At 50.5% G+C, this 24,527-nt stretch overlaps 5 protein-coding genes across 21 annotated transcripts in view; 3 read left to right on the forward strand and 2 right to left on the reverse strand.

Annotated features, from left to right (window-relative positions):
* Positions 1-596: 596 nt before the first annotated feature.
* On the forward strand, positions 597-6,780 carry bmt2 (base methyltransferase of 25S rRNA 2 homolog). Its single transcript, XM_053886327.1, has 5 exons — positions 597-877; positions 2,177-2,318; positions 2,979-3,107; positions 3,249-3,357; positions 4,503-6,780. Exons 1-5 carry the CDS (start codon positions 712-714, stop codon positions 5,133-5,135), a joined length of 1,179 nt encoding a protein of 392 aa, XP_053742302.1. The 5' UTR covers positions 597-711; the 3' UTR covers positions 5,136-6,780.
* Positions 6,781-7,193: 413 nt separating this feature from the next.
* LOC128770801 (transmembrane protein 168-A-like) lies at positions 7,194-11,172 on the forward strand. The gene is made up of 4 exons (XM_053885670.1): positions 7,194-8,532; positions 8,604-8,749; positions 8,814-9,088; positions 9,163-11,172. The coding sequence occupies exons 1-4, from the start codon at positions 7,408-7,410 to the stop codon at positions 9,708-9,710; spliced, it is 2,094 nt and encodes a 697-aa protein (XP_053741645.1). The 5' UTR covers positions 7,194-7,407; the 3' UTR covers positions 9,711-11,172.
* A 1,542-nt stretch (positions 11,173-12,714) lies between these two features.
* On the forward strand, positions 12,715-15,443 carry poglut3 (protein O-glucosyltransferase 3). 2 transcript variants are annotated; one of them, XM_053885777.1, is made up of 6 exons: positions 12,715-12,984; positions 13,266-13,460; positions 13,536-13,819; positions 14,430-14,640; positions 14,720-14,916; positions 14,986-15,443. In XM_053885777.1, exons 1-6 carry the CDS (start codon positions 12,774-12,776, stop codon positions 15,415-15,417), a joined length of 1,530 nt encoding a protein of 509 aa, XP_053741752.1. In that variant the 5' UTR covers positions 12,715-12,773; the 3' UTR covers positions 15,418-15,443. The 2 variants fall into 2 exon arrangements, with proteins under 2 accessions (XP_053741752.1, XP_053741754.1); XM_053885779.1 differs by having other exon boundaries at positions 14,720-14,874.
* Positions 15,444-16,705: 1,262 nt separating this feature from the next.
* rep15 (RAB15 effector protein) lies at positions 16,706-19,458 on the reverse strand. Of its 2 annotated transcripts, XM_053886202.1 has the most exons (3): positions 19,332-19,458; positions 18,745-19,098; positions 16,706-18,444 (listed from the first exon to the last, which is right to left on the reverse strand). In XM_053886202.1, exons 2-3 carry the CDS (start codon positions 19,009-19,011, stop codon positions 17,899-17,901), a joined length of 813 nt encoding a protein of 270 aa, XP_053742177.1. In that variant the 5' UTR covers positions 19,012-19,098; positions 19,332-19,458; the 3' UTR covers positions 16,706-17,898. The 2 variants fall into 2 exon arrangements, with proteins under 2 accessions (XP_053742177.1, XP_053742178.1); XM_053886203.1 differs by lacking the exon at positions 19,332-19,458 and having other exon boundaries at positions 18,745-19,167.
* Positions 19,459-19,767: 309 nt separating this feature from the next.
* The window catches only part of ppfibp2b (PPFIA binding protein 2b), a 47,130-nt gene continuing 42,370 nt past the window's right edge, over positions 19,768-24,527 (reverse strand). For 7 of the 15 annotated variants that reach the window (XM_053885138.1, XM_053885137.1, XM_053885142.1 and 4 more), the window contains 7 exons: positions 24,173-24,323; positions 23,720-23,831; positions 23,345-23,433; positions 23,150-23,272; positions 22,497-22,622; positions 22,245-22,433; positions 19,771-21,011 (listed from right to left, as the gene is read on the reverse strand). In XM_053885138.1, coding sequence (XP_053741113.1) covers positions 20,790-21,011; positions 22,245-22,433; positions 22,497-22,622; positions 23,150-23,272; positions 23,345-23,433; positions 23,720-23,831; positions 24,173-24,323 — 1,012 coding nt within the window. In that variant the 3' untranslated portion in view covers positions 19,771-20,789. Of the gene's footprint in view, positions 21,012-22,244; positions 22,434-22,496; positions 22,623-23,149; positions 23,273-23,344; positions 23,434-23,719; positions 23,832-24,172; positions 24,324-24,527 lie in introns of all 15 variants that reach the window. The other 8 variants (XM_053885140.1, XM_053885139.1, XM_053885135.1 and 5 more) reach the window with 4 other exon arrangements.

Raw genomic sequence — 24,527 nt, forward strand, 5'->3', positions numbered from 1 at the left:
GTGAGCATCAGTGTTTTCATTTAACATTGTGGTCTGCAGCCCCGGTGAGCTTTCCAGGGTGTCCCACGTCTAGCTACCACGTGACTCCACTGAAACAATAAGTGAATCAGTCAAGAACGAGTCTTTATTCCTCATGTGCAGTTTGTCGATTTAACGTTATAATACGGCTCAGAATCAGAAAACGTCTTTTTATCTCGACATCCTACTTTGATGTCGATGGCGAGTTCAGGCCCAAATAAGTCTATGATGACGTCACTCTCTGATGAATATTTACATTTATGCCACTTCCTCCTGTTCATTCTGTGACGCATTGAGTGACCGCGGGAAACGAAGCTGAACCTACTGCGTATTTTCGACAATACGTCAAATAAATTCACAATTCGACTTTAAAACTCTTGAACATTCACATCGTGCCTCTCGTACCCCGTAAGTGGTTTCGAAAGATCGAAATTTAAATAAGTATTTTTAATACATTTTTGGGTCTGCTGTGTTACGGTTATATTTCCGAGTCGCGTTGAAAGCACCAGAGGCAGCACGTTGCTGGACTCTGATTGGCCGCTCTGCTGTCACTTCTGCAGCACGTGTGCCCCCTCGGCCAATCGCCTCGCGTGTTGTTGGCCGGTGCGCCAGTTCGCCGGTCCGTCTGCCGCTACAGGCTGAAAAAGCAGAAGTGACTGGCGGAGGAGGTAGCGTCGGCGGCTCTGCGGTGCCATGGAGCCCGGCTGGGATCACGTCGAGGCGGGAGGGGAGGCGGAAGGTCACCGCGAAGTGTTCTACCTGCCCGTACCGGGCGAGGCGACGAGCAAGCGGGAGCAGGAGAAGCTGTCGGGGGTCGTGAAGAGCGTCCACCGAAAACTGCGCAGGAAGTACCGAGAAGGTGAGCAGCAGCCATCACGGCCTCTCCGCCGCCAGCGCCTGGAAACCGCTGAAACCCTGCCACATACCGCTCGGGTTTGTCAAGCAACGGTGTCTAACCAGCCGCCCCCGCGGTAGCTGTCTGCTCCGGACCCGAGGAGCCGCAGACTAGTCGCGGCTCGGTCCAGTCATCGAGGCCTTTACACCTCCTGCGACTGAAATCACTGTCAGTGAAGTTGGAGCCAACAAGTCAAAGTTCGAGATTATAAGTGCTTCCGCCGTTATGACTCCAAATTCGGACTCGCTTTTACACCGAAGAGTGTTAGTGAAGCAGTATATAGTTGTGTTGACCAAAATCCCAGGTGAACTTTGACACAGAACTCTCTGGAAAGCGAGTCTGTTTCCTGTGTGGCGGAGTCTGAGACGTTCTTTTTTCGCTGCATTTGAATTCTTTGTTGTCTGTTTGCAGACTAACACGTGAGTGTTGTGAGTCTTTGGCATCCTGGAGTAAATATTGCAGCCCATTGTCCACCTACAAGTGCTGTGAAAGTTGGTCTAGATTTAGAATAACATTTGCTTACAGCTTCCTTCGGCGACTTCCCCTTTCGCTGCTCTTGTGCAGCAGTGTTTGTCTCCAGGTTTTGTGCTTGGCCTTGTGTTTTCGCGTCCCAAACAAGCCACATTTGGACCCTCAAACGTGGACGGAGCCACGACAGGCTGATGCTGAGTCACACTCGTCTGTGTTCCCACAGACGTGCGTCGCTCGGACTGTGGCTGGGGTTTAACTTCCAACCCCTTTCTGTGTCAAAAGTGTCATGAGAAACACCACAGATCTAACAGAGAGGTAGGATCAGGGACTCTTTGAGCCTCTTCTCCTTTTTTCCTGGAATCTCTGACGGCAACATTCTTTGTAATAATATTGTGAGGAGCAGAAAGTGATACTTGGAATTGGAGTCACTGGAACAAAGATGGGTATTATGTACTGAGTATTGCTGAATGAACTGCGTGTGTGGCAGCTGGTTCAGGATCAGCAGTAGACGCACGATGAGTTGCTGTCATGGCCGAGCGTTGTTCCTCCACAAGGGTGTTGTTATGGAGAGGTGGTTCTGCTGGCAGAACTCATGAGCGGTTAATGAGTAAAGCGTGATCTGGGCCAGACGCTGAACCGCTGTGGTCACGCTGCTTCTGTTTTGCTGTCATTCCTGCAAGTGTGTGATGTGTCGTGGTCATGAGCTCACGAGTCAGTGACCTGCTTCTGGCGTCCACCAAGTGGCCGAGTAGGTCGCGTCGCCCCGTGGTAACTCCTGCGTCTGGTCTGCAGTGGGTGACTTCGACAAGATCTGGCGCGAGCACGTGGAGGACGAGCAGATGCTGTGTGAGTACGCCCTCGCCATGAAGAACCTGGCCGACAACCACTGGTCGCTCAACTGCGAGGGAGAGGGCCGCATCGAGTGGTGCCGCAGGTGAGCGCGCTCGGAACAAAACTGGATCCGTCCCTCATCAGTTTTATTTCTTTCTCCGATGCTCATGTTTACTGGATCATTTCCAGGTGAAAAGATGGCAGAAGCTGGTGTTGGAGGTCGATGGTTGATTGTGAATCTCTAGCTACAGCTAGCAACGGTTAGATGGCGCTGTCTGCTGTAATATGCTTCGACTTGAACAATGAATTCAATGAACCCTCATCATTTCTAAACCAAGAGTGCCATCTAGTGGCCTCTGAAAATTCATCAACCCTGCAACACTGTTTCATGATGCCTACAGCTAATAGCTAACTATGATATACTGCAGTAGCAAAAACGATTGGATTGTTAGCTGAAAGTGTGTCTGGGTCTGGGTCCATATGAGAGACAAGCTTGCTGTGTGGAGCTCAGTCATCGAAAGACTCGGAGTAGAGCAACCAAGGTTCATTTGTATAAGTAGTGCCACAGGTTTATTATCGGCTCTATCCGAGTTGTTTCACTCCATGTGAATAGCTGCTGTGATGTTTAATAAATGGAACACTGTTGGTACTTTAGAATCGCGCTGAGCGAGAGACCCCGGGTCAGAGAAACCATGTGACTACTCTGGATCGCGGTATATGCCGCCAACATTGACCCTAACACTTCCCTGGTGTCGGCCCTCAGTGTCTGTCAGGAGTATTTCTGGGATGGAGGGATGAAGCGGATGCTGGAGAAGGATGAAAAAAGTGCCACCTACTCTGCAGGACCAGCAGAGTCCTCTCCTGGGGTGCGGCCACATGGTTCCGTCTTCAGGTAGGAAACCTCTGTGGAGCAAATGTCTGGGTCAGTTTTCATCACTCGATAAACTGTGACTCGAACATTAAACGTTGCCACGTCTGTGGTTTGCGCCTCCTAGTTGTCCTCGTGTAAATGCTGTCTCTCCACCTGTTGCAGTGCCCAGGGCAGGAAGATGCGCCTGCTGGACGTGGGAAGCTGCTTCAACCCGTTTCTGAAGTTCGACGAGTTCCTCACCGTGGGGATCGACATAGTGCCTGCAGTGGAGGTGCGTTTGTTTCCACTCCCTCCCTCCCTCCCCCCTCACCGTCCCCAGCCGTTCAGAGCCCAGTCTGATGCCCTGTTCCCTGCAGACTAGGGATGGGCGATAACTTACCGTACACGATGTACCGCCAAACGCAATCTCCACGATTCTGCATCTCACAATAAATTCCATAAACACGTGGCTCACTCGCTGCATTGGACCTGTTTCTATTAACATGAGGAGACGGTGACGGCGCCGCGCTCTGGCGACGCGGCGTGTGACAGTTGTGGAGAGTGTGGTGAACTTTGGTTCACCATGGTAGTTTGAAAGTGATTTTTAATCCAAGGAACCTTTGATCATGATCACAACTCTGAGTCTCTGGATCCCTGTTTGTTTTATTAGATGGAGTGGTCCTTGTAGGTTCTCTGATGCGCTCGTCTGCCTCGGTTCACATCAACACATGCAGGTCTCCTGCTGCCAAGGTGACAACACTTGGATATTGGCAGCAGTGTCCTCTTCCGCATCCACATTAGGGTTCAGTGATCGCGGACACACTCTCACAGGCAGCGCTAATGCTACGAGCCGCCATCAGTTAGGGACCATCAACAAATTCTAAAGCCTCAAAGTCTGAGTGACATCTTCAATAAGGCCATGGAAAACAAGCATTTTAGGAGAGAGAATGGTGGAAAGGTTTTTCATCACTCAAGACAAAGGACTGACAGTTTCTGGAGAATAGAATCTGACTCCATGATCATTTCTTCACATGATTTCTCATGTTTCTTCAGTAGCATCTAGGACATGTGTCCAGACTGCTCCATAGTTCAAGTCAACTGTTCAGAGACATGAGACACAGCAGACAGACGGCTCCATTTAACCCCTAAATAAAGCTGGCAGAGCAGCCTGTCAGACACCAGCGGCTTCTACCAGAGACCTGAAACATTGAGTTTCTCATCTCTGCACTGAGTTCACTGGTCTATTGAGACATCAACAGACTATGATGTTGGAGACAAACTCCACCAATGAGTTCCATCATAAAACAGTTTCAAGAGAGACTGTCGTGTCCAACACATGGAAGAGAATGAACATGGATTTATCCTGATGATTATTGCCAAAATTGCAACTTTTATCACAATAACTTTTTTTGTCCGTACCGCCCGTCCCTACTGCAGACGGTGTACAAGTGCGACTTCCTGAACCTCCAGCTCCAGCGGCCGCTGCAGCTGGCGGGCGACGCGGTGGAGGCCTTCCTGCGGCAGCTGCACAACCCCATCGACGCCCTGCCCGGCCAGCTCTTCCACGTGGTGGTCTTCTCCCTGCTCCTCTCCTACTTCCCCTCCCCGTACCAGCGCTGGATCTGCTGCAAGAAGGCCCACGAGCTGCTGCAGCTGCACGGCCTGCTGCTCATCATCACGCCCGACTCCTCCCACCAGAACCGCCACGCCCTCATGATGCGCAGCTGGCGCGTGGCGGTGGAGTCGCTGGGCTTCAAGCGCTACAAGTACGTCAAGTACTCCCACATGCACCTGCTGGCCTTCAGGAAGGTCTCCCTCACCACCACCAGCGACCTGGTCTCCCGGAACTACCCGGAGATGCTCTACATCCCTCAGGACTTCAACTCCAACGAAGAGGAGGACTTGACCGAGGCGGAGTCGCAGCCGCGCTCCGAGTTCGAGGACGAGCAGATGGCGTGGGGCTTCACCGAGCTCCCCGACGCCCCGTACGACTCGGATTCTGGAGAGAGCCAGAGCGGCTCGCTGCCCTGCTTTCAGGAGCTGGAGGACCCGATCCTGCTCCAGAGCTAGACCCCACCCCAACCCCAGCCCCGCGCTCCTGCTGCCAAACCTGACCTGCTGCCTCACCTCTCCCTCTCCTCGTCGCGGTTTGCACAGTAGAAGATATTCTCATGTCCTTCACGCCCAGATGGAAGTATATTTTGATGAGCGGCTGGATTTCGGAAGCGACGTCGCTGCTTGGTTGCCATCTTCCTATCAGCTTTTGTAGACGCTGGAGTTTGAATAAGCTAACGTGAAGCGGCGGGAGCTCCTCCGCCAACAAACATCTTCCTCCCAATCTTTTCGAACAACGTGGTATTTGTAGCATTTTAAACAAGTATTACTAGACTCGTGCCGTGTTGACATGTTGTGTTCTGAGGTACTTTCTCCCCGAGTCTGTGACTAACAGCACAATTTTATAACTGGTTTACAGACCTTCGAATTAGGACGGTACGTTTGTGTGACACAAGATTTAGTGAATATTTCACCCCCTCGCTCCGACACTAATGTCCTTTGACTTTGGGCCAGTGAAACAAACTTCACCACTGCACGATTCTGTCGTGCTTCTCTAGCAAACATGGCTGGATCCTGCAGTTTTTACGGACCGTTTCTCACTCGCAGCTTTTCTTGGTAACCAACTACGCTCGTGCGCTGAGCACAGAGCAGCTCACTGGTGGTCAATGTTGCTAGAAAACTATCGAAATTCCATCTGGCCTTTTGAAACTAACTCTCATGTTAAACCTAAAAAATGAGCAACAAAATCAACCACGACTTTAGAAACAAATCTCTCCCTGATCTCGCAGTATATCTTGTAAACAGTATATAAAACTACAATCCATTTTATAGTGAAATCTGAGTCTCATTTTCACTTATCTTATTTCAAAACAAAATTGTGTGAGGAGACACTTTGCTTCCTGAGTATTTGCTGCGAGGCTGATCCCATGTTTGTTTCGAGCCCTTAACACACCACAGTATTTAAAAGTTCATATTCATTGTAATAGTCAGTCGATCGTCGAAGGTGGTGACATGTTTTATATTACTGGGGAGGATTTTAAAGAAGAGTAAAAGATATTTACATTACATTTGGTTCCACTGAAGTGTCCCAGCTTCTTCTGTTTACATCCATCTCTAGTGTTTCTCTACTGTGTCGTACGAAATGTTGCGTTTTACACCCCAAGTTCCCCACGAGCCCCTGCCAGCGACGCGTATCTGAACAGATTTGCACTAGTTTTGTCCGGGGAAAGGGCGAGAGACTTAAGCAATAGAGCTGAGAGGGGTTCAACTGTGCGTCAGGCCAAATGTGTGTGTCCTGCGTTGTAATACGCCGGCACCATGAGTGAAACTGTGCCTTCACCATTTCTCCATGTCAGGTTGAACTACTGCACATTCTCCTGCTGACCACGGTCGCACCCGAGTTTGTGCCGGAACCAAACGTGATTTTGTTTTTCTGTCCAGTGAGCTATGAAGCCTCTGACTAATATAGTGATATACAAACACCTCCTCGAGAGTTTAGCGAAATGTCAAAGCTGCGTGGAAGTTCCTGAATTTCCTGTCCCACTTCTCCACCTTGAATACTGAAGATACTAACCGATCACTTTTGTCTTCCAGTGGTTTCTTTCCTGCTCATAGTCTGAACGTGTGCTTGTAGAACGGTTGTTTCTCTTTTATAAATGAATGTAAATAAGTGGTGTGTGACTTTTCTTTCTCTGGTCGAGTTGACAGAACAATCGAGTCGCTGCTGAGGGAATTCAAGTCTGAAAATATACGTTAGCTTCAGTCCGTTGTGACATGGAAGGTGCCTCTGGACACTCAGAAGAGCTGAGGGTTTCAGCGGAGCGGCAGCTCTGGGCCTCTCAACTTCAGTTGCTGCCACCATGACCTGACCTCAGATAAGCAGCTGTAAGTGGATAGATATGGATGGTATTGCGGTTATGTTGGAATATAAGTGTAGGATTAAAAACAGATGTATAAATATTTAAAGTTGGGTAAAGTAGGTGCTTATAGTGTGTGTTGTGAGCGTTCACGAAACGCGAATGTCGAAGTTCGGCCCTTCTGGGTTTCCGTCAAGTCAGAAAAAAAAACATGGCGTCCGAGAGTTGATTCCAAACTTTTGAGGCGACAAACTTCGGACCTGACGTCCTCCTCGCTCCCGGCAGCCGCTTCTCTGTCGCTTCGGTTGGGATTAACAACCAGGCTGTTTCCAGAAACCGACGCCTCGTCCCCCCAGAATGCGCGTCCGGGCCGGTGCTAACTGCGGCTAGGCTCGCCACTTTCGCTCTGGGGAGTTTGGGGAAGCGGGAGAATGTTACGGGTCCTGCGCTACTGCTCGAGCCACTGTCTCTCCGCGGCCATGACCCGGCTGGAGGAGGCGAACGGGGAGGTGAGCAAGTGGTCCCCGGTGCGGTGGTTGGGCTACCTGTCCGGCGTCAACCTGCTGGTCGGGCTGTTTCTGGGACTCTTCCCGCGCTGGGACAACAGCCCCGGGCCCGCGCTTCCCGTGGTCCTGGTCCTGACCGTGGTCGTGCTCGTGCTCGCCTGCGTGCTTTACTACTACTTCGAACTGGAGCGGCTCAGCTCGAGCCTGTTGCACGTGTGCATCGGCTTCCTGTTGGGGGCGCTGTCGCTGCTCCCCGGTCACGGGCGCGTCACCGTGACGCAGCTGGCCGCCAACTACACGCTGCTGACCGGCGTGGCTCTGAGGACGGTGTGGGCTCTGCTGGAGCGGACCCTGGGCAGCACCCGGTACCGACCCGCCTTCCTCACCGCCGCCGAGCGCCTGGAGCTGGCGGGCTTCGCGGCGGCCGCCACCGTGGTGCACCAACAGTACCTGAGCGTGATGGCTCTGCTGCTGTCGCTGGGCACCGTCATGGTGGCCCTGCGGATGAAGGTGCTCCTGGCGCTTCCCAGCCTGCTGCTCTTCATGGTCCTGAGCGTCCAGTTCTTCCTCTGGTATCAGGAGCTGATGGACCCCTTCGCCCTGGGCTGCTTCTTCGGCCTGCTCATCTGCGACCCGCTGCTGGACGTCTACTTCAGCGGGCTGTCGGTGAGCGAGCGCTGGCAGCCCTTCCTGCGCCAGCGAGGCCTGTGGCGCCGGCTCTCCCTGCTGCCGCTGCTGCTCCCGGAACTGGTCTTCGTGCTCCTGGCGGCGGACGCTGTCTCCCGCTTCAGGGAGCACTGGCTGTCCGTCCTGTGGGCCGTCTGCGTGACCTTCTGGACCATCAGCCACGTGGTGTTCATCATCACCGTCTGGGGTTTCCACACCAAGCTGAGCCACTGCCAGCGGCTGTGCTGGTCCCAGGGGCCAGGGGTCATCGGGCTGGACCGGGTGATGGCGTCCAAGGGGATGAGGCTCTTCTGCCTGATCTCAGAGCGTCTGCTGGTCTTCACGCTGGTGTCCACGGTGACGGTGGCGGCTGTGTCGTGGCAGGTACTGGTGCCAACCCAAACCGCCTCCTCCAGAACTCGGACTGAGCGTGCTCTGTCACTTCTGACCTCCAGCACGTTGGGAGCAGCAGCTTCGTCAGCACGTTCCTGCTGGTGCTCCCCATGGAGTCTTTGTTCCACGGTCTCTTCCGTGAGCTGGGCGCCAGTCTGGGAGGCACCTGTGTGGGCTACGCCGTGGTCATCCCCACCAACTACTGCAGGTGAGAGTCTGCTCCTCTGGCTCCTGGCTCAGATCCTCACCATGGTGCCTGTGGCCCCCTCCAGCGCCGACGGTCAGCCGGTGCTGCTGCCCCCAGACCAGGTCCAGGAGCTGAACCGACGCTCCACGTCCATGCTGAGCCACATCCAGCGCTTCTTCGCTCACCACCTGATCGAGAACTTCGGCTGCGACTACTCCACGAGCGGCGTGACGCTGGCCGCCCTGCAGGCCAAGGTCAAGTCCTTCCTGGCGCTGCGGACGGCCGACGGCCCCCGACACGACACCTACGTCATCTTCTACAGCGGACACACTCACCAGTCCGGAGAGTGGGCGCTGGCAGGTACGGGGGCGGGGGCCGACTGGGCTGGTGCTTCTGTCTGCCTTCATGACGTCTTTCTCCGCCCTGGCCTGCAGGGGGCGACACCCTGCATCTGGAGCAGCTGGTGGACTGGTGGCGGGAGAAGAACGGCGGCTTCTCCTCGCGCCTCATCCTGGTGCTGGACTGCGAGCACGCTCTTCCGTGGGTGAAGCAGGTGAGGAGCGTGGAGGACGTGTTTGTGGCCGTGCAGGGCGCCGAGCTGGCCGTGCCGCGAGACGCCGAGCTCTCAGAGCGGCCGCAGCTGGGAGACTTCGTGGCTCAGTGGGTGGACTACAACTGCGACCCCAACAGCGCCGTCCAGTGGTCGAGGATGGGCCGCGCCATCTCCGCCGCCTACGGCGTCTCGGCCAACTGGGGCGACTACACGCTCCGCCTGCCCACAGGAAGTGATGTCACGAACCACTGGAGCACCTATTTCCCCCGGGCCACCTACCCGGTGGTGTGGATGGCGCAGTGGTGCGGCGGCCTCAACCTGCTGTGGCTCTGCAGCGCCTGCCTGCGCTGCCTGCGCAGACTCAAGCTCCGCCTGTTTCCTCCCGCTGTTCTGGACATGGGTCAGGGCTTCAAGCTGGTCCGATCCTAGTGAGGACCGGCCCGGAGTCTCACTCCAGGGTGGTGGCGATTCTGCTGCCGTCAAACTGGCATTTTTAATTCACATCCAGCTTCCAAAAAACTAGAGGAATCTCTTCTAAATGATACGTAATTTTTCAGCAAAGACGTTCGAAAGACTGCAGGATTTCAATTGACAATTTCATAAATAAGAAACAAACACAGCAGAATTAAACCAAGTCAAAAAGGGTTTATGATATTTTCATCGTCTAAAATGATGTTTTTAATCGGTTCAAATTGGACGAGTTCAAAACTTTCTTAGATTTCAAGTTTAATGATGGAGGTATTGTTGCGTCTAGATTCTCATGGTTCAGGATGAAGCACTTGTTCTGCAGCTCAACGTTGTGGGTTCAATTCCAGCTCTTCTGCGTCGGCAGCTCCTGAGAACCTCGAGTCCATCAGGTTGATGATGATTTTTTTTTACGCTTCTGTGTTTTATATAATGATTTTCAGCAGGTTTTGGGGTGGGATGTGTGTGAACTATGCAACTCCGGGTCGCTGCTGATTTTAAGAGAATCGACGCAGTGAGAGAGTAGATTCAACTCAGGACCGAGCAGCAGGAGGGAACCAAAAACACCAGGTGTCAGAATCACCTTCTTCAGGACGGGGCCAATCTCTTGCTGTGGCGCCCTCAAGTGGCCATCATCAGTCACTGCACTAGCTCAAAAGGATTTCTCTCTGATGAGAGGAAATGTTTTAATCCGAATCCCCTAAAATAATCTTAAATAAAAAACTTTAAATAAAGCTTCATACCAGAATTTATATTGTAAAAAACAGTGCGTTCCACTTGTGGCCAGAAGTCGGCTGAGTCCAAAAATGTTTCATGACAGCGCCAGAACACAAGTGGAACTAAAGTTTACAAAGTTTGACAAACGCACGTCAAAACACCTGAATGTGTGTAAACTTCTTTTATCAAATCGTATTTCTTGACTTTGAAATTTAATAATAATCATCACTTCTTTCAAAACAAATTATTTTAATATTTTTATTAACTTAAAACTAGAGGGTTTTTGGGGTGTGTTTTTTGTTTTTTCACTCATGAATGAAACAGAGGCTCCGTGTGCCGGATCAGAGCCTTTTTTTCTAGCTCGATATCCAGAGCGACTCCAGTCCAGATGAAGTCTCTCACTGCCTCCTCCGGAGCTGTGTCACTTTAATGCCGTGGAGAACCTGGAGCTGCTCTCCAGTCGCGCAGAGACTCGCTGACTTGCACTTTTCTTGTTGGATTCAGGACGGTTTCTTTCACGTGCCTTTTTTTTGTTTACTGTCAATGTTCCAAAGTGTCTCAAACCAAAGTGTGGCCAGAGCTCAGGCGTGTGTGGGCCACAGGTGGAGCCAGATATTCTCCTGGTGTTGTATTCTGAATGGTTTTTGTACCTTTTCTAGAGTTTTAACAAGCAGATGCGTTGGTCTCCAGTGCTGAAGGAAGTAAAGACGGGGAGAGAACTGCAAAGCCTCGAGTGTCCAGTTCTTTGATAACGTCCAACAACACTTCTCACCCGCTTCAGTCTCTATGACGCTGAAACTTGCTGATGCTATGATAATGATAATAACTAACCCACAGACAGGAAGTGCATCCGGCTCATCTGACTTTTAGTTTCAACCACCTCATCGCACATTTTCAAGTTTTAACAAAGTAACCAAATGGTTTCCTGTAAACAAAAAGAAATGTATAGGCACAAGCTATTGTTTTGTATGTTTGTACATAGCTAAGTATTGCAACTAAGACTATAAAACAAAGCAACGACTTACTTTTTAAAATGTATTTCAATAAGTTAGTCGTTTCATTTTTTTCAATGTTTTGATATTTTTTATAGTGCCATATTTTTGCCTCAAAAAGGTAGTACACTTGAAGTTCATTTTATTCAGTACAATTGCATATATGTTGTCAGTATACTACAGTTTACCAGAAACTATAATAATTTCATGCTTCACCTTCACCTTCTTTTGCTGCTTATCCGGGGTCGGGTCGCGGAGGCAGCATTCGGAGCAAGGAAGCCCAAACTTCCAGATCCTCATAAACCTCCTCCAGCTCCTCCCGGGGGATCCCGAGGCGTTCCCAGGCCAGACCGGAGACATCATCTCTCCGGTGAGTCCTGGGTCTTCCCCGGGGTCTCCTCCCGGTAGGACATGCCCGGAACACCTCCCCAGGGAGGCGTCCAGGGGGCATCCGGATCAGATGCCCGAGCCACCTCAGCTGGTTCCTCCTGATGTGGAGGAGCAGCGGCTCCACCCCGAGCTCCTCCCGGATGACCCAACTCCTCACCCTATCTCTAAGGGAGCGCCCAGCCACCCTGCGGAGGAAACTCATCTCAGCCGCTTGTATCCGGTGAGGGAGGTGAGGGAGGGAACGTAGATCGATCGGTAAATCTCCCGCTTCACCACGAATAATTTCATGCTGCATAGAATTAAATGGGAACACTGTTTGTTTACCAAGGTCTAGTTTCAAGTAAACAAGTGTATCTCGGTCTATGCACTGAGTACAAGGAGACACTTCCCGTGAATCACTCATGTTGTGTTGTGTTTACATTTCGCGTCGGAAGTTACGTCCAGCGACGAGACCGAGTCCCCGCCACACACACACGCTACACAGACCACACTGGTGGTGACTCAGGAAAAATAAGTTGTTCAAAAAAGAACTCATCCACAGTTCCGATCCAAGCGGTTTAACAGAGAATCAAACACCATCGGGGCGATATTAATAAAAAATCTGAACAATAACAACAGAGGTCTTCCATCAAACACCCACTCCCGTGATCCTTTGCACAGAAGGCTTCAGATGACCATAATAACATACTTGAAATACGCTACTATATTGCATGTAGGGATTTTATAACGTATACTTTAGTACAAGTAGACCATTAAAGTATAGGGAGTCAAAGTATCCTGTCTCGGTTGTGTTTTCAGTCGCTGAAGTCTTACGAGGCTCACATTTCCGACTGCCCCTGAAGCCGTCAGAGCACAATGGGCGTGTCCCGGTCCATCATGGCGTAGATTGAAAAGTTGGAGCATCAACTTGAGCCGTGCTCCAGGAAACATGGCTCGGTTCCGCCACTTCTCTCGTCGCTTGTGTCTAGTTTTGGCTGCTGTCGTGGGCTTCCGCCTGCTGCCGTGCGCATGCGAGCGAGTGAGTCCGGAGAGGTGTCTGCTGTGGGGCCCCGGGCTGCAGCCGGACCTGGTTCTGCCGGTCCGATACTTCTACATCCAGGCGGTCGACGAGCGAGGAGCCAACTGGACCGTGTCTCCGGGTACGAACCGCCCGAACCTCCGACTGCGCGGTTGCTCAAGTGCACGCGCTGCACATGAGCACACATCACATTCTCTGTAAATTTATTTTTTGAACTATTTTTTTAGACAAAATTTAGCTGTGAAAAGTAGGAAAACAAATCGCAAAATACAGAAATCGACAGGCCAAAAAAAGTTTAAAAAATTAAATAATTATTAAGCTCATGAAGAAGACGTTTGGCAGTAAAATGCATGACAGAAGTTCTGGCCGAGTAGATCCGACATACATCCACGTGTTTCCCAGGGAAAGACTCTTTCAGAGTGAAGATCACCTCCATGGAGCAGAAGCACGTGCGGATCCACGTCCCGGCGCCTCTGGACCGAGGAGACGGCTCCTTCCTGGTGAGGTACCGACTGTACGGGTCGGCGCGGGCCGGCCTCAGGGTGGAGGTGCTTCACCAGGACTCTCCGGTGGCTGGGTCCCCGTACCTTCTGGCAGGTGAGCCCCAGCAGGGGAGTCTGTCCCGGTCAGGTGGATGCTCTTCTCACGGTCTTCCTCCTTCACCATCATCAGGTCCGGTCTACCACGAGTACTGCGACTGCCCAGAACCGGACGCCTCCGCCTGGCAGCGGCTCATGCAGTGTCCGGCCCAGGAGCCTCAGGTGCAGGAGGACTTCAGGTCCTTTCCCTCCGTGGACCTGGAGCGTCTGAGAGAAGAAGTTCCTGGCAGGTTCTCCAACAGAGGTGGCCTCATCCACTACACGCTCCTGGACAACCGGCTGTTCCGCCGGACGCTGGGGAAGTACACCGACTTCAAGATGTTCTCCGACGAGATGCTGCTGTCCCTGACCCGCAAGGTGAAGGTCAACCTGAGGCTCATGGGCTGCTGCCTGGGTTAGCACCAGCAGCTCTCGCTCAGACCACGGTGTCTGGAGCCCCCTAGTGGCTGTAGCCGCAAACACAATAATAACTAGATGTTGGTGAGAAACGATGCTGGTCCAGTTAGATACGGACTTGAGGACGGAGACAGGAGTTTGTTGAGAAGAGAACTGAGGGTCACTGACTAGAGGTTGTTCACCAGCGACATAGAAATAATAAACCGCTACACAGAGAAAATAGATGGCAGTTAAAAATAAGTAGATTAATAAGGCCTAAAATAAATATAGGTAAAAAATTATATTGATAACTCCCAAAAGTTGAATCTTTTTATTAAAGAAAACTTGTATTTTGTTTTTTTTATGTATTTTAAAATACTTCGAAAGTCAACAATCATAAATAAAGTTTGCTGCCAAGAAAATTAGAAAAAACTGTACTATATATATATAATAATGTGTATCTTATATTATCTACCAAAAGTTTATCTTCAGAAACATACGTCACTGGGTCACATGACTCTCATAACATTTTGAGGGCCTTATATGGCGGCACGGCGACCACAGGAAGTGACCCGTGACTTGTCGCCTGCAGGTGAAGCTTCCAGACCTGGAGTTCTACATCAACGTGGGCGACTGGCCGCTGGAGAGCCGGAGAGCCGACGCGGGTCCTGTTCCGGTCTTGTCCTGGTGCGGTTCCACGGAGACCCGGGACATCGTCTTGCCCACGTACGAGGTCACCCACTCCACACTGGAGGCCATGAGGGGCGTGACCAATGACCTGCTGTCCGTCCAGGGGCACACGGGTTCGTCCGTTTTTCTCCAGAACACCTTCCTTCCTGGAGTGTTTCACGCTGAAGGCTCCGTCCTGGTCTTGACTCTCAGGTCCTCAGTGGGAGAACAAAACGGGCCGGGCCTTCTTCCGAGGCCGGGATAGTCGCGAGGAGCGCCTCCGTCTGGCCACTCTGTCCCAGAGCCACCCGGACCTGCTGGACGCCGGCATCACAGGCTGGTTCTTCTTCAGAGACCGGGAGAAGGAGGTGGGCAAGGCCCCGCTGGTGGGCTTCTTCGACTTCTTCAAGGTCAGACCAGCAACATCCTGATCCCCTGGCGTTCAGCAGAGGTCTGTGTGTGACATGCACTCTCCTCAGTTCAAGTACCAGGTGAATGTGGACGGCACGGTGGCTGCGTACCGCTTCCCCTACCTGATGCTGGGCAACAGCCTGGTGCTGAAGCAGGACTCGCCGTACTACGAACACTTCTACACGCACCTGCGACCCCACTCTCACTTCCTGCCCGTCCAGAGGGACCTGTCTGACCTGCTGGGGAAGATCCGCTGGGCCAGGGCGAACGACACGGCGGCCCGGCAAGTGGCCCGGGCAGGTCAGGAGCTGGCCCGAGAGCTGCTGCAGCCCAGCAGACTCTACTGTTACTACCTCAAAGTTCTGCTCACGTACGCGCAGCGCCAGAGCGGACCACCTCTGAGACACCCCGACATGGAGGAGGTGCCGCAGCCCCGGGACCACACTGCAGCGTGCACCTGCGAGCGCGCCGCGGCGCACGCTGTGAAAGACGAACTTTGACCTCATCTGTTATTAGAATAAATGTGTTGAACCTTTTAAGAAGAATCGGGTCGTAATTACACACACACTGCACCACACTTCCCCAAACAAACACACACGCTAACGCCACTAAAGTTTATATGCACACACGACTCAAATACAACACAAACATGTTCAGTCACACACACTCGAGCACACGCTTCCCTAAACAAACATCGGCAGTCATTCCCACACACAAACACACTTGTCTACACTCAGACCCACAAGTACGTGTAATACAGTCACACACCATGGAGCAACACACCTTCCCTGCAACATGAAAAACACACGTACAAAAGGGAACTACAACTACGCTCCATCACAAAGCTGACAAAATCCACCTGTTCACTTCGTGACAACACTCGAAAGCGCTATATTGAAACACAACAATCTTTCAATTCCATTAACTGTTTGCTCTCAATTTAAAACCTTTATTTAAATTATTTTACCCACCAGTGTTAATATGTGTATTTTATTTTACATCCAATTGTATGTTTTGTCATTTTTTGTTTAATTTTTTATTCATTATTGTCATTTTCATTTATATGTCTCTGAATCTAATATCGTCCACCCACATATACTGTATATTATATTGTATGGGCGTGTTCATGACTGAATTTTGGCACCAAAAAATAAGAATAACGTCACGCGCCACTTCCTCCACCACTGTAAGGCCGAGTGTATCTGTATTTCAATGACACTTTTGAGCGAACTTTGACGTTATCTTCAGCTTCACGGACCTGTAATGGTGTTCGCCATACATTCATACTACTTCCGGTACTCGGCTGGTCACGCACGGGCGATTAAAAACCCGCACGAGCCGGAAAACCGGACTTTCTAAAAACACAACGTACTAGAAAATCACGGTAACAAACAAAGTTCTGAGCAACTGTGGTGACGTAATATTCATTTACCTGCGTTTTGGCATCGTCATTCATCCACAGCGGCTCCTGCTACTGGCTTCTTCTTCCCGTCTTCCGTGCGCGTGTTACAGAAGCAACTTCAATCTACTGCCATCTACTGTCCGATGGCGCTCATTGCACAACTTGTACATTTAAGGCGATAATATTGAGAAAAGACGTCACAGCGTGGGCGGAAGTGAGAGGCTTGTAGTCGTAGACAGCAGTGACTTTAAGTTTTTATCCACCATTGCTTCAACAGAGGACGTTGTGTGAATTTATGACCTCAGATTATCCAGCACAAACCGGTTTGTTTTCTGAAAAGGTTTATTGTTTTACTCAGAAACTCAAGCAAACGAGACTCGGCTGTTTTCAACATGACAAGTCAAACTAAATACATCCTCTTACATAACACTTTATATATGAACTCTGTCATGCAGCAGCGCGACGGCTGTAACCACACGCACGTTCTCGGGTCCGTCCGTGCCGATTCATCCCTTCTTCCTGGGAGCGGAGCTTTTCTCCAGGGCGCCTCAGAGGGACGTGCAAAACCTTCACCAGCTTCCATTTACATGCGTTAGAATTTGACTTTGTAATGATGCAAACAAGCCTGGGATGCAAAGCTGCGCAGAGCGGAGACACTTCCTGCTGTTGTTTCAGGTGTTTGGGATGGTTCTGACAGAAGAGCGGCGCCAAACGTGACTCAGCGTGTGAAGGTGATCAGGTTCGTGTGCACCTTGTAGATGAGACACGCTCCAACCGCGACATATTTTGGTCATAAAAGAGTGTTTTTTTTTCCACATAACCAGCTGATCAAAGGTACTAGGACATGGCTCACATTTTAGCATTGCTACCCTCGCTATGCAACACGGTGGCTAGCTCGACTATTGGCGTGTTCCTTCCCAGTTACCTCCTCACCCCCACTGGTGACATCACCCGATGTAGGATTTCCCAGTCGGAAAGCATCGAGGATTGGAGGATTCTCACCACCCCGAAAATGCAATCCAAGATGGCCTCCCTGAATGTAAACAGGAAGTGGACGTTTTGAATGAATGAAATAAGCCAAACAAATGTGACCCTGCTCTTCATCCTGCAGGTGGTTTGTTTGTCAACAAGTTGCTTTCATGGACGTCTTCTTTTCTGAACTCGGCAGTGGCATCATTTCCAGTTGCGAGGAAACTGGAATGCAGCAGCGCCCTCAGAGTGCCGATAGGAAGAACGGACGACGACAATGGCGTAGCTGTAACCCTGACCCTCACACACACATGAGCCACGACCTCGCCAACATGGCGCCCAAACAGCACCACCACTTGTTCACAAAGTCAAGCAGAAAACAGAGAAGCCTTTCGGGGAAACAAAATCTGAAGATGAGGAAAACGCGGTGCAGCGACGCTGGAAGACATGAGGCCACCTGAGAGGGGTGGAGTCATCTGAGAACAAGTGGACAGCAGGAGAAGGAGGAGAGGGGTCCCGGGACCAGGCTCACAAACATGGCCGACACCCCCACCGGCTTGTTCGCATCACTACAAAGGCGGGCGACTGCAGTTGACCTCCACCGACCCTCTTAGCTGAACTTGATCATGAGCGTCAGCGAGTCGCCCTCCTTCTTGGTGACGATGGCCTGCATCATGCCGGACGGTGTGTGCAGGTACCTGGAGCCTTTGAAGAAGTTCTCGATAAAGGCCCGGTCGATGTTGTTGCACTTCCCGATGGCGGCGTCAAAGTTGTTGCTCAGGACGCCGTAGATGTTGCCCTTGTCGTTCTTCCTCCCGAAGAAGAGGAAGAGGGCGTAGCAGTCCTTCCCGATGGAGGTGCAGAAGTCCACCAGCTTCTCGTAGCAGGTCTTGTTGCTGCTCTCCTGCTGGGCCATCTGCAGGGTCTCGCTGCAGGCCTCTGGGGCGGCGCCGCCCTCCTCCTCCACCTCGCGCTCGGGCAGGTGGAGGACCTGCGCGGCGATCTGGATCTTGGGGTTCTTGGTGGGCTTGTCCAACATGGCCCACACCCAGTCGGCGCCCAGGAGGATGCGCTGCTCAGGGGTCATGGCGGTGCAGTTGAAGGTGTCGGTCATGTGCAGGTTCATGCTCTGGGTGATGTAGGTCATCAGGAAGATCTATGGAAGAGGTGACCACTTTATTACGACCACCTCCTGCAGGGGAGGAGGTTTCTGCACCAGGCGGCCATCTTGGATCACATGACACGGGCACTGACCACTGCAGGCCTAACATTCATCTAGATCTCACATCAACATGTTCACTCATTCATCTGTCCATCATTCATCGAACAGATCCAGCACCTCCTTTATCCTTCCACCCATCCACACCTCCTCCTTCAGTCCATTCACCGACCATCAAGTCAGATTCACCCTTCACTTCCATGAGCCTCATTCATGAAACCAGAACACTCCACCCACCTGGGTCAGGGCGTCCGGGCTGGGCCGGAACTTGTCCTCGGGGTCTTTGAAGAGCAGGTACTCCTGAGTCCTGGTGGAGGCGGCGAAGATGCAATCGTTGAAGAGGGGGATGAAGTCGTTGGGCTTGGCCACGGGGGGCTTCCGGAGGGTGGCGAAGATGCTGGGTTTGGCCGGGATATGGTCGTTGGGGGGCCGGTTGTAGAGGTTCCCCTTCAAGCTGGAGAAGAGCGGAGATTCTTTCCGGGGTTTGCTTCCTGGCTGTCCCATGGTAGCACCGTCGCCAGAGGGGGAGGAGATCGGAGAGGGGGGTCCGTGGGTGGGGCTGAGGTGAAGCAGCTGTTGTTCTGGACGTCACTAAAGTGAAGAAGGTCTTTAAAGGTTCATCTTCTAGATCTAGACGATCAAAGTTATTGAATCCCGATCTTTGGCTGCACGTCGTCTCGCTAGCCTAAGTTTGTGAGCTCAAACTCATTCAACTTGTTCATTCAGAGTTTTGAATCTTAAAATTCACTTCACGGTCCAGATAAAAGCATTGAAGCGGGAGCTCAGGATTCATTTGGTCCGGACTAAAGAGAGCAGGTACTCACCAGGAGCCAAGCGTGAAGCCCACCGTCAGTCCTCAGAAGCAGCTCGGCTGTGAAGTGTGACGCTGCTGGACCCAACTTTGGGAAAAAAAGGGTTTGGTTTCGGAGGGTTTTAACTTGGGTGTGGTCTCTCCACCTTCAGTTAAGTCAACAAGTGAGCCGTCCTCAACCGGGAGAGGCAGTTTGAGAGCCCGAAGGGTTTGATGGGTAAACAGCAGCAGCAACTGACGAGCAGCTGAGGTCACGTTGTTCGGGAGAAGGAGACGTTCTGACCAGAAAGCTGGCTCGGAGACGCGCAAAGACAACACAGACGACAAAAATAAAACTCCTGTTTGGATCCTCGCTGGGAAAAGAGCGTCAGCGTAAACACAGAGGGAACGAGGACGTTTGTTCAGGAGATAATGGGTTTCCAAATAACACATTAGCTCACCTGTTCACACCTGCACCTCAGACACACGGCTCAACACATGCTTGAATTTTGTTCAGGGCGACTCGCGTTCATTGATCTATTCATCCATTCACTCACCTGACATCCTCTCGATTGTCCCTTCCAATATCGACCAAAACATCAGTCCATCTGTTTAACACATCCAACCATTCACCCTTTCATCAAACCAGCTTCTATGAACACGTTCATCATCCTCACACCGCTCATGTAGTTTGACTTTATCAACAACCTATTATTCTGGCTCCCATTCAACACTGCCACCTTGAATTTTGAACATATTCACCAGTTCACCCTCAGTTCATTCGCTCATTAAATAGGTCCGTTCAAAAATGTATTCCATCAATGCATCCATTCATCTTTCACTTGTTAATATCATCAACCACATACATCATTCAGTCATTCATCCAGTCCGGATTCATCCATTCCACCCTCACACGTCTGTCCTCTGCCATTCATCCATTCGTCTCAGTCATGACTAGCCTTCGAATCATGTGTAAATATGTAAAACATGTTTGAGCCAGAGGTCGTGTTGTTGACGCTCTGTTTCCTTGGCAACAATCTTCAGTCAAGTGGGAGGAAACCGGAGTGCTGGAGACAGGAAGAGCTGGATCTTTATTTCTGCTACAAACTACACCTCATATAAAAAAATATTGTTATTGCAGTTGCGTACAAAAACACTCTCCGTCGCCGCCATCCAACCACTTAAATATTAAATTACTCGCACATTTATAAATATAAGTTCATCTGGTCATGTGACAGGAAACACTAGACACACACACGTCACTAATGTTAGAGCAGTTAATACCAGGAAGTGATGTCACAGGAAGTCCAGAACATGGCGGTCGGCGGCATCATGGCACAGTTCAAGTGTGTGTGTGTTGATCGAGGTGTGTAAGGCACCAGGGGGCGACCTGGAGGGGGCGGGGCAACAAGCACCAGAGCAGTGATTGGCTGGAGGGAATGTGTGACGTATTTGGTCTGCGGCGCCGACGTTATTGCTGTGATGTGTTCAGTCATGGCGAGACGTCCGAGCCGTCCGGCGCCCCCTCCCTGCAGTAGCCGCCCTCCCGGTCCAGGATGGGACTCAGGCCGCAGTAGCCAGTGAGCGGACGCATCTGCGCGCCAGTCGGGGCCGTCTGACCTGGCGGCGACTCGATGGGGCACACGTAGTCCGCGGGCTCGTCGGAGCGGCGCCGCCTCAGGTGTGTCAGGTTGGAGAAGGCCAACTTCTTCGGCTGCAACGGAAGGAAAGACGTGATTACACAGATCCAACATGACGACAGAGTCAGCGTCACACAACAACCCGAAGTCACAGAGACTCACTTCCTGTTACCTCGGTACTCCATAAATACTGCTCCCTGCACCAGGGAGCCCCCTGGTGGACGACAACAGCACCACACATACACAACTTCCAACACAAAGAGGAGCGAGGGTCAAACCAGTTAAAACACAACTCATGTGACTGTCTTTAGCTCAACAACACTTTGTTTTCAGTGTTGCCACGGCAACCAAGCTCTCGGTGCTCCAGTGGAACCTGTTCCCCCTGCAGGTGAGGGCGATAAAAGCTGCGCATTTAAATGTTCAAAGGTGGAACAAGACGATGTTTTAATTCTCTGCTAGGATTGTCATTCTCACATCAGAACACAGACAAACAGCCACCGGGGCCACATGTGGCCCTCTCCCTGCATCGACGTGGCCCTCATGTGAAGGTAGAAATGTTACTTAAACTGTCCACCGGTACTTGATTATTTATTGTACTCTTTTCCAATTTAGTTTTCACTTAAAAACAAGGTAAAGCTATTTACATTTGCACAGACTCACATTTAAAATGTGTTTGTTTTTTTTATATCGACCTTTCTTGTTCCATTATTTTGACACATTCAAATTCCTGAGGTAAAAATACACACCCCCTATGAACTACTGGAAATGCGTTTTCATTTATAAATTATACATTTCAAATAAGATTTCTGTTTATAAATGATGGTGATATGCTTTTATTTTGATGACAATAATCAGGATTTTATTTATTGGGATCATATTTAATATTTTTTTGTTATCGGAATAATTACTTTTATTTTTTTATAATTGATTCTACACATATTGATGATATCATTTGTACAGATTATAAATAATAAATATTCTAAATTACAATAGCACATGGTTTACTGTATTTAAAAAAATATTTTCTATTAAACGCTGACAAATATTTACTCACCTGAAGTCTAGCTGATGTGAAGTGTTATAAACGTGACTCTCCGGCTCTGATGTCGAGTGCTGAGGATTATTTTAGCTCTCACTGAAGCCACCGACATTTACATTTGTTTCTCTTACAGAAGCACCGTGAATGTGGGACTTTTTAAACCTCAAACATTCAAATGAAGGTGGATTATCCAACTGCGCCACTAATCCCTGCACGTCTTTAGAGCCCCGACTCCATCGTTCCTGCCCTGATCTCTGCGTGTTCTCACCTTGACTTTAGCGGTGATGTTGAGCGGCAGGTAGCCGGAGGCCTCTGTGTACTCTCTCTTCTCCTGCTGGGCCTGAGCGCCCACCAGGCTGCTGAAGTTGGTGGCCAGGTGCCGGCGCAGCAGCGTCTTCTGAGGCGGGATGTTGAGCAGCATGGCCAGAGTCTCCGAGTTGAAGCGAGGCTCCAGCATCTGCGGTCAGAGGTCGTGGGGTCAGAGGCTGTGGCCGGTGTCCAGTGACAGCTCCCCACTCACCACCAGGCCTCCGTGGACGCCGCTGCCCCTCAGGTTGGGAGCGTATTCCGCCAGGTCCACTGATCGGAGCCACTCCATGACCCGGTGGTTGGACCACTGGACCACCTCGCTGGCACTGAACTGGCTCTGGACACACAGCACAGCAGAATGACTAAAACACATCCAGGTTTATAGATGTCTCATATCTGTCTCAGAATGACACACTGAGATAAAAACTATAAAATAGACGGCGAATAAAAATGAATGAATGTATGAATGTATATTTTCCATTTGTTTTTCTGTTCAAAACTCAGATGTAAATAATTACTTAAAATGATATGAAGAAAAATTCATAATAATAAAATGACAAATTTAAAATTTAAAATGGAATGTTTGAAAGTAGAATAAGTGTGAGAAAGATTACATAGAAAATACTTAAAAAAAAGTAAAATAACACTGAAATTTAGAAGTTGAAAACCCAACACAGAAACCAAATATAATAGCGTGAAAAAAAATAAAACATAAATCTTAAAAACCACAGCTGAAAATAAATAATAACTGAAACTATAATTTTTAAAAAACAACATGAAATGCTTTGTTTTCATTTCAAAACATCAGACCTGAAGTTATAAAACAGTGCAACAGTCGAGTCACTGCTGAGACTCGGGCGGTACCTCGGTGCCGGGTCGCCGTTTGAGGCAGTTGGGGTTGAACTTGTTGACGTGGAGGACATGGATGGCGCACTTGATGCTGAGGTGGTGCAGCTGGCTCGTGACTTTCAGGAACAACAAGTCGTTCTGAGACGCACAGAAGACATGGGTCAGGAGAGGACAAGAGCTGAGGTTCTACTGGAGCCGGTGGAGACTCACCACGGTGAGGTACTGCAGCATCTGCCCGTCCACTCGTCCCTCGTTGAACTGGTCTTTGTACTGGGGCAGACCGATGTCGTCCAGCCAGCCTGGGTGGAGGGGAGAGGGGGTCACATGGTGCGGAGGCGCGTGTGTCAACATGTATAGCTGCACATATGGGGACCAACTCTCGGAAACACACCACTTTGTGGGGACCTTTTGACGGAGCCCACATGTGAGGCTTAAAACTTGAAAATAACTGCATCATTACAACTCAGTTTCAGTTTGGTTCAGAATCCTGGTTAAGGTTAGCAATTTGTTTAGGATGGTGAGAGGCTGGGGAAGCATGAAAGCCATTGAAAACATAAAAACATGACATGTGTGTTCAGCACTCACGAGTGACCCAGACGTAGTCCAGCTCTGCAGACCTCTCCCGCTGTTTGCTGCTCAGATTCTTAACAGCCAACTGCAGCTTCTTCCTGTGCAGTGGATTCTTCAGGGCCATTTCCTGGCAACAGATCAGGAGTTCAACTGTCACACACTCCAGCAGAGAGGAGGACTTTATTCCAGCACAACTGATATGTTTTATTTAGAGTCAGACATTGAGGTTTCTCAAGTGTGAGAAGCAGGTCCAGGTCAGAGGAGACCATGTGGAGCGTCTCACAACGCTCCTGAAAACCTCAGCGATGAGGAGCATCAGAAGGTGGAATTAGCTGATGACGGCGAAGCGAAAGCTGCGGTGAAGAGCCGAGACAAGCAGCACTAAAGTGCAGTGAGACAGAGTCCCGACAAAACTGACGTGACAGCTGGAACATCTACTGACGTGTGAGCGTGTGTGTGCGTCCATACCTTCTCCAGATCCAGGGAGCTGGCCGATATGAGGGTCTGACCACTGGTGACCCAGTTGCGAGCCATCATGTTGTACTGTCCCAGTCCCAGGTCCTCCATCCAGTCGCACACCTGATCTGTGTTCCACTTGGAGAAGTGGATCTTCAGTTCGCTGTGCAGATCAGTCATGTTAAACAACAGTGAGACAGACTTCTCAAGCTCCTTCAACAAGGATTTGCATGTAAATGTAGCAACCTAGCTTGAGTGATATAATGTTCTCCTGCATTAGTTTAACAGCCATTGTCTGTAGATGCGTAACAAAAATCATCGACAGCAGATTGACAGACATAATGTGAGATACAAACAGTCGAGGACC

This window comes from Synchiropus splendidus, chromosome 14 (genome assembly GCF_027744825.2).
Source record: "Synchiropus splendidus isolate RoL2022-P1 chromosome 14, RoL_Sspl_1.0, whole genome shotgun sequence".
In the NCBI taxonomy this organism is placed as follows: domain Eukaryota; kingdom Metazoa; phylum Chordata; class Actinopteri; order Syngnathiformes; family Callionymidae; genus Synchiropus; species Synchiropus splendidus.

Coding starts and splice junctions, on each gene's coding strand:
- bmt2 (XM_053886327.1), top strand. CDS start 712: ATGGAGCCCGGCTGGGATCACGTCGAGGCGGGAGGGGAGGCGGAAGGT. Junction 3,108..3,248: donor CCACATGGTTCCGTCTTCAG/GTAGGAAACCTC, acceptor CACCTGTTGCAG/TGCCCAGGGCAGGAAGATGC. Junction 3,358..4,502: donor ACATAGTGCCTGCAGTGGAG/GTGCGTTTGTTT, acceptor TCCCTACTGCAG/ACGGTGTACAAGTGCGACTT.
- LOC128770801 (XM_053885670.1), top strand. CDS start 7,408: ATGTTACGGGTCCTGCGCTACTGCTCGAGCCACTGTCTCTCCGCGGCC. Junction 8,533..8,603: donor TGGCGGCTGTGTCGTGGCAG/GTACTGGTGCCA, acceptor TCTGACCTCCAG/CACGTTGGGAGCAGCAGCTT. Junction 8,750..8,813: donor ATCCCCACCAACTACTGCAG/GTGAGAGTCTGC, acceptor GGCCCCCTCCAG/CGCCGACGGTCAGCCGGTGC.
- poglut3 (XM_053885777.1), top strand. CDS start 12,774: ATGGCTCGGTTCCGCCACTTCTCTCGTCGCTTGTGTCTAGTTTTGGCT. Junction 13,461..13,535: donor GTCCCCGTACCTTCTGGCAG/GTGAGCCCCAGC, acceptor CACCATCATCAG/GTCCGGTCTACCACGAGTAC. Junction 14,641..14,719: donor GTCCGTCCAGGGGCACACGG/GTTCGTCCGTTT, acceptor CTTGACTCTCAG/GTCCTCAGTGGGAGAACAAA.
- rep15 (XM_053886202.1), bottom strand. CDS start 19,011: ATGGGACAGCCAGGAAGCAAACCCCGGAAAGAATCTCCGCTCTTCTCC. Junction 18,445..18,744: donor GCCCGGACGCCCTGACCCAG/GTGGGTGGAGTG, acceptor CCTCTTCCATAG/ATCTTCCTGATGACCTACAT.